We start from the raw sequence: 8225 nt of genomic DNA, 5'->3' as shown, positions 1-8225 counted from the left end.
GGTTAAAGCCGCTGGAAAAGACAACCTCTGGGCTGGGGGACAGCTGTAGGGGCAGGGAAATGATGGTGCATTTCGAGCACACCCAATACCTCTCCCTGTTGTATGAAGAGTTTTCTTCTACCAGAAAGTGAAGCAAGCTTCACACAAAGCATTGTCGAGGTGGGGGGAGGCAGGGGTTACAAAGCCTGTGGTCGTCTATCCATGGGTTTCTTCACATGCCACTGAGTGCATTCCAGTTTGGAAGCTCCATGGCATTCATGGCTCCATCAGTGGGTGTCAGCCTCCAGATAGTGTCATCAAAAGAAGTGCAAAGGTGACAAAGATTGTTCCCAATTCTGGGTGTCAAAATTAACTGTGCGGGCCCAAAGAAACATGGTGGACATGTTGAGACTCAGAGCCTCGTTGGTATACATCTGAACCCAAAGGCAGAACAAAACAAACTAACATGGAGTTCGTGGCCATGCACATTGCCAACTAAGGATGGAGTCATGATGAATCCTGTGATTTGAAAGACTTTCTTCAATGATAAAAAGTTGAAATATCCAAGCCCAACACTAGATTGCAGGTGTATGCAGAGCATGTGTATCTACATAGCAACACATGTTAAGATCATATCATTTCATGAAATGTTCTTGATGGCGAGGAGTCTGCACTAATTCATTTCTCCTCCTTTTCAACAGCAGGTTTGCTTTTTGTTTTTGATATACTATTTCTATATTACACAGACAGCCTTTACCACCTCATTCACAGTTCCTAAATAAACGGTCAATTGGATTAAATTAAAAGTGTATAAAGGAGGAGTCAATGAATATTGATCTGAATATCTATAGACATAACATGGTTATAAGAATTCATAATTGCTCTTTCTTTTTATTATATCCATAAACGTGATGATTCTTCAACTCATCAGTCATCATGCATGTCAAAGTGGATTTCTCACACAATCATATTTTACAGAGATTTGTATCAGCTGTGTCTACCTACTTTGTATTTCTGTGCATGTTCATAGTGGAAATTTTTAAGCCACAGTGGAAATGTAGTGCAAGTTTGCTCGGAAATATTTAGGGTCGATTGAGCATGCCTGGACACAAACGCCTTCATTATGAGTCGACCTGGTACATGGTGTTGTTCTGACTCGTCCGAATGTATTGGGTGCAATAAATACCAACCAATTAGATGTTTTGGGGAATAACATGTGGGTTTTGGTTCTTATCCCACCCAAATCCACTTTATGGTAAATATTGCATAATATCTCAAGTGACTGGTCTGCTCAAAATGAGGGCTAATGAGCTTTAATATTATTTATTAGAGTGTGAACATGAGCAAAGGAGTTACATTTAAAAATATATAGCCTCTGACACTGGTTTTCTTTCTTTCAGCAAATATTGTTTATTCTTTACACCTGGTTGTGGGGATTCATAGATTCAAATGTATAGAAGGTACAGTCTAACCGCTACTTGCAACAGACTGAAAAAGTTAACTGCCTATCACTAAGTGAGAGATCGCAATACAATAGGCATGGCTAAAAGAATCACTTTGCACTACAGCCCACTGGCTGCTAACAATAATTTAATGATAGGAAATCAAAATAACGTAGCATATTCCAGGTCCTAAAACACTGACAATCTGTAGTAGTCCGATAAAGAGTCTAACAATGGACACCACGCCTGCCACTCATCCTCGAAAAATCTAAATTAGTTCCTCTGACGTTTGGAATCTGCTCTAACCGAGGTCTAATATACGGTATTTTCTGATATGCACCCAGTTTTATACTCATAAATTACCTGCATTTGCACAGACGTATCAGCGAACAGAAGCGATTTTACCATAAATACAAGGAACCTATTTTATCGTTAAGCACATTTCAAGTCAGGTTCCTGCTGAAGGAAGTCTCTTGGTTACCGTCACGTGACACTTCTAAAGTCAGCACATATCACCCCCTCCTAAGCGGTTTTCTGAGAAGCTTCCGTTTCCTGCTCTGTGAGTTTTTCTTCAGACAGGACCGTCATCCAGGGGGACACGGAGCGGGTAATGGTTTGCTTGGCCAGGTTGTAGTGGTTTATAACGGTGTAAAACTTCCCTCGAGCACTGGAGTCTTGTTCCGAATAATAGCTTTCTAACCCGGCTGGGATGCACCGGTTGTTCTGGAAAAAAATGAGCATAAGTATGCTGTTACTAATGCAATTCATGAGCACAAGAAGGTACAGACGGAACATGACTAGGACGTCTTTCAGATGAATCTGGGCATGTTTGCTGGCTAACAATCAGGGTCAAATGCACACATGTACAGACCTAGCCATATGCGGATATTTACACAAAAGTATCAGATTTCCAGAAGGTGAGCCTCATTTAATTTGTATCTTGTTTACATACAAAGGTTAAGGGGAGGAGTGAGCTAACACACTTAGGAACCTCATGAGCTTCCAGCAAGAACCCACAGACTACCCCCTCCCACCCCCACCCCACCCAGGACTAACCTAAGTAACTGCTAACAAAAAGAAGGGCAACGGATCCAAGCACAACCACTGACCATCTGGCATAGCAGTGAAATGGATGAAAAAGACCAGACGCACTGGGAGGAAAGTCAAAAGGGATCTCTGCATCTAACACAAATGTCCAACCCTGCAACTTCCGATTTCTCTCTCTCTCTCTCTCTCTCTCTCTCTCTCTCTCTTTGCTGTCTCGGAAGCAATGGGTCTGCTCAATGACTGCCAGCATCCGAATACAGCAACAATGCAGCAGCAATCCCAGTGGACAGAAAACACTGAGACTGAACCCTGCTGCATACAAGGTGATTGAAACATCTCAGATCAGTATAAGGATGTTGCCACGGAGTATATCATTCTAGGGTGTAATCCAGAAACATCTGCAACTATTATATTGTGTGATCATTATGACAAAAGTAGCACAGTTTTCCAACCAAGGAAGAAAGAATATTTTTTTAATCCTTCCAATCGCTCAGGATGCTCATCTATCCAAACAACCATCAAACTATGGTAAGGAAACCCAGAAACGCCAAAACAAACTATATGCATAAAAAATGTAGATCCTGCACCTGGGCAACCCTTTGAGGTTATAAAGGGGTCTTCACCCACGATTTCATTGTAGCCTGCTTCATCATAGCTCGCCTTACCCTGAGAGATGATACTTCTGGGTGGGCTCAACCAGAGATCTTGCAAGACCTCTTAACAAAGGTTTGACTACAGAGATGGTTCCCCCAGTGCTCCGTATAGGGCTTACTTTACCCCCATGCAGAGTGATTATTTAAAAACTTGAGCAAAATAACTACAGCTTGTTTGTATGCTTTTAATTGTTTGTAGTTCTCAGTACAACCCATGCACTATCCAAGGGGCATGATACACGATAATCCCTGACACGTGTGTGCAGTGCTTTTCACAACACATCTGATCAGCAGGAAGAGGGGTTTGTAGCCCTCTGTGACCATGCTGACTTCAGTGGACTCCATCCCCCACCGTGCCCTGTGCCATGAGCCAATTGGTCCTTGAAGGGGGCGGGGCCATGGGATCGAACTTAAAGCGCTCCCTGCATTCCCGCAGCACAGGACATTGGCTCAAAAGGAAGGGGGATTTGTGGCCCCCCGCGACCACGCTGACTTTAGGGGACTCCATCCTCCACCTTGCCCTGCACTGGAAGGTGCCACTGCCAATTGGTCCTTGAAGGAGGCCAGGCCTCAGCATCATGCTAAAAGCGCTACCTGCAATCCCATATTGCTAGACACAAGCGGCCCAGGGCCAGGCAAAGCCCAGGCCAAGGTTTGGGCCTTCCATGCCCGTTGGAGTCCGGAGGAGGCTAGGCTGGGCCACCCTTCTGTCACTTCATTTGAAAGGTACTGTTAAGTTAATTGTTCACCAAACAAGTCCATTCTTGTTGGTTTAGGAGGTTTTGTACCAGCATTCAAGTGCATTTTTGCTTCCCCTGCCTGCTTTTACTTGCATCCTACCTGCACAACACCAAATGGGTACAAGGAAAGCAGCAGATGCGGTCAATGTCCACCCCCTATCGCTAAAAAAGGTCCCAAATCAGAGGGCGAAAATTGCGTTATGGACATTGATGGTTTTTTGGAGGAAGTAGATGTGATGTTAAAGCCCGCCACTGATTCTGATCTGACTGTCTCCCTCAAACCTCATCTCTGCCCTACAAAGAAGAAAATATTAAAGAAGAGGGTTTCAGATATATTCACTAAGCTCAAGAATGCTGTATCCACCCCCTTTAGATCTGTTCCAAGATCCATTTCAAATACCAACACATGTATTGTTGTCCAGAACACTGGACACAATGCCCTGAACTTGGTTAATTCTGAGGGAACTTGTGAAAATAGGTTTGCTGTCCTAAATTAACAGGGTGAGGGTGAGAGTGGGAAGCAGAGGGGCTAACTGGTGATCATGCTTACGACCCCTGTGTATCCATAAGGATAGATACAATGATGGAGGTGATTGTGGGGTTGAGGGATGAAGTTTGTGACCTAAGGCCAGTTATCAAAGTTCAAGAAGGGAAAGCACTAGGCTAGCCGCCTCCTCCTCCTCCTCCTCTTCCTCCTCCTCCTCCTGCTCCTCCTCCCCCTCCTGTAGCCTAGGTAGCTAAATCCACAAGTCCCCTCATTCCCCACCCACCCGAGGGCCCGTTGGCTCAGACAGACCCCCCCCTTTATAGTCCCTCATTATAAGAGGACCAGCAGAGGCACCATATTTACAAATGGTCTTCCCAGAAGGTAGGCCGCACAATGGATGGATGGACAGCTGTGACAAAGACTGGGATAGCCTAAGGAATACACACCTAAATGGTGGGGTGTCAAGGGGGGATGGCAAGTAGCCTTACTCTTTCCAATATCAAGGGAGCGGGATGGTGCCGAAAGGCGTCTAGGCAAAGCCTCTTAGTTCATCATCCCAAAATCAGGGCCAGATTTTCCTTCCCCAAGTACCTAAAGTTACTCAGGGTGGCAGGAAATACCCAGACTCCATAAACAATAAAGTCATCTATTGACTCAGGAACACAGAGAAGTGCAGTTCAGTTGTAAGGAGTGATATAATGAGAGAGGAGAAAATTGAGACCCTGGATAACCCCTGTGATCTGGTGAGAGTGGTCCTGAAGAACCAGGGATTGGTTGACAAACTCCCATCCATGGATGCTCGTAGGATTAGTTGTCCCAACACACAAATTCAGATCAAATATCAAGGTGCTGTAGCTTCCCTGTGTGAGTTAAGATCCTTACCCCAGGGTTCCCAATGCCTAAGCAAGCTGGGTGATGTGGACTGACTGGTCAAATCTGCCACCTGGGGTGTATTCGCAGTTAGCCAGTCCATTGGGCACAAATGCACACTAACAAAGGCCAGGGTCAGATTGAGTCCTCCAATACCTAGGGAAAGATTAAATGCAGAATGCCTAAGATCTATTAATTCCACTCTTGTTGCTTCAGTCAGGCCTAGTACTTTGGAGGAGAGTTTGTCCCCTTGTCACTCAGGTAACACAGGAGTGCTCCAAGGAGCAAATTAAAATCCTGTCTTGGAACATGGCGGGAGGTAGATAGGGGTTGTTTATCAACATGCACAACATTTGCCTTTTTCAGGAGACTTGGAGCACTACATCAGTCTTTAGAAATGAGTACTCCTCTTAGTGTGTTCATGCGTCCCAGTCCCCAAGGAGGCGTCCCTGGAAGGGGACTGGTGATATGGGTAAAGGTAGCACTGCAATGCTCAATATTCAATAAGAGTCCTACCAGTTGATTCCATGGATGTATTGATTGTAAGGGTGAACTTTCATAGTGACTCTTCCCTGGTGCTACTCAACGTGTATAATTGGGTTGGTAGCCAGAAAAAGGAAACCAAAGGGATACGTACTATAGAGGATTTCCTCTCAGATTATAGGGGTAACGGGGATTTTATAGTTGCGGGTGATCTAAACTCCCCCTTTGAACCTCTTGTGTCCTTGGACGCAAATCTAATTGCTGAGCAGAATGCAAAATGGACTAGTCCCCCTTTGGACCTTTCCCTAGTGAGATGGTCACCGAAGGCAGCTCAACTACTTGCTCAAACCCTAAAATTTGATCTTAAAGTGGCAAATGGAAAACTTTGTCAGATGGCAGACATAATTTTAATGGTCATTTGTGTATAATATAAAGGTGGTTGAAAGAGATGACAGCAACCATACTGCCCTTAGTTTGTTGCTGTTGAGCACCCTAGCCAAATCGCCTCCTAGTCAAAGCAACGCCCAAGTTGGGGACTTGAAGATCACAAGCAATGGGAAAGCTATCAGGTGTGGATGGTTTGACAAGTTCCCTAAGGTCTTGGGGCTAGTGACGAACAAAGCAATAAATCAGGTAAAGATTTTAAATAGCCTGATCCCGGAGGAGAGATGCTTGATCACGGAAAAGACCGAAGATGCGTTGTTTACCTTCATAAGAGAGCTACTATCCCAGGTCAGCAAGCGCACCCCCACAAAGCAGAAGGCAGCTCCATGGTACACAAAAGCTTGCAGGGTGGCCAAAACAGGGCTCTTGGTAGCAGCTTAATCCAAAGATCGGTTCCAGCTTCTTCTGAGTAGGGCAAACTACAAAAAAGAACTGTCAACCGCCAAGAGTACCTATGAAAATACTCTTTGGGATGAGCTATCCCGTACTATAAGTACCAAGGATAACACAAGGTTTTGGAATATCCTTGCAACAAGGGACAATATGGCTAAAAAGACAGTAGAATACTTTGTGCAGCCTCACGATTGGGTTCTTCATTTTAGTAACCTATATTCCCGCAGTGATGATGATACTGAGGTGGGTATTGATCCTGTGTAGGACATTCAGGCTAAGAAAACAAAACAGTCTGGCTTTCACTGTTGGAGAGACAGTTGAGGCACTTAGGTCCAGTCCCCAAGCCAAAGCTACAGGCCCCGATCAAGGAAGTCTGGGGTCCATACATGAATCATCTCTCAAATTCCATTTTAAGAGGGACAAAGATTTCTACCACCTGGCAAGATTATTCCAATCCACAAGAACGGACAGCATAATACCCCAGGCAACTATCAACCCGAATAGTTTGGTCAATGCCTCACAAAAGATCTTCTGTAGGCAAGTCCTGGTTCACCTTTGGGACTGGATTGAGGACAACAATGTAATAACCGAATTCCGGGCGCGTTACAGAAGTGGCACTAGCACGATCAATCAGATCTTCCAATTTAATTGTCTTTATTGGAAGACTGCAGCAGTCAACAGGAGTCGACTCCTTGCCACCTTTGTTGACTTGAGTGCAGCCTTCAACCTCATCCCTAGGGCAATGCTTTGGCTAGCCTTGGACAAAATGGAAGGCCTACAAAAACTACTGGCTATACTTGGCCAGTTGCATGAAACAACAATGCAAGGGTTAGGTGGGGGATGCTGGGGCAACTCACCGATCTTATAACGATATTGCAGTGGTGAGGCAGGGTTGTGTCCTGGCTCCCACATTGTTTTTACTGTATATAAATGATGTAGTGATCAGGCTTGACAGGGATGGCTGTGACTCACCTAAAGTGGCAGGTAAGAAAGTGCCCGCTCTGCTGATCTCGAATTCGCTCGGAGGCTTGCAACAGCTTCTGACCTAGTTGACCTAGTTCTAGGACACCCCCGCGCCGCACGGCCACCAGCTGCCGCGTGTGCCTCCCTGCCTAACTGCCTCGCTGCCCGGCTGCTGCGTGACCACGCCCCCTCCTTCGAGCGGCGTGGTCCGTGCTCGCCGCTCTCTCCCTGGTGTCATCGTTGGTAGATTTGTTGTATTTGCTGTAAATTGTGCAGTTTTACTTCTGTATTGCCTGTCTCTCTGTCTGCGGTCCGTGTAGCTGCCCTCCGTCTTCCCTCCCCGCTCCCCGCTTCCCGCCACCACCGCTGACCCCGCCCCTTTTTTCCTTCTGTACCCTCCCCGCTCCCGCCTCCCAGCTGCTCCGCCCCCCCGCACACTTGGCCATATATGGCGACCGTGCGACGCAGGTGAGTGTGACCTAGTTCTAGGACACCCCCGCGCCGCACGGCCACCAGCTGCCGCGTGTGCCTCCCTGCCTAACTGCCTCGCTGCCCGGCTGCCGCGTGACCACGCCCCCTCCTTCGAGCGGCGTGGTCCGTGCTCGCTGCTCTCTCCCTGGTGTCATCGTTGGTAGATTTGTTGTATTTGATGTAAATTGTGCAGTTTTACTTCTGTATTGCCTGTCTCTCTGTCTGCGGTCCGTGTAGCTGCCCTCCGTCTTCC

The 8225-nt window shown here is 46.3% G+C and overlaps 1 protein-coding gene across 2 annotated transcripts in view; it reads right to left on the bottom strand.

Annotated features, from left to right (window-relative positions):
* Positions 1-1795: 1795 nt before the first annotated feature.
* Positions 1796-8225, bottom strand: part of NSG1 (neuronal vesicle trafficking associated 1) — an 83845-nt gene continuing 77415 nt past the window's right edge. For both annotated transcript variants that reach the window (XM_085642431.1, XM_085642430.1), the window contains exon 5: positions 1796-2144. In XM_085642431.1, coding sequence (XP_085498557.1) covers positions 1944-2144 — 201 coding nt within the window. In that variant the 3' untranslated portion in view covers positions 1796-1943. The remainder of the gene's footprint in view (positions 2145-8225) is intronic.

This window comes from Triturus cristatus, chromosome 2_2 (genome assembly GCF_964204655.1).
Source record: "Triturus cristatus chromosome 2_2, aTriCri1.1, whole genome shotgun sequence".
Taxonomy (NCBI): domain Eukaryota; kingdom Metazoa; phylum Chordata; class Amphibia; order Caudata; family Salamandridae; genus Triturus; species Triturus cristatus.
This window is presented reverse-complemented; position numbering and strand designations above follow the sequence as displayed.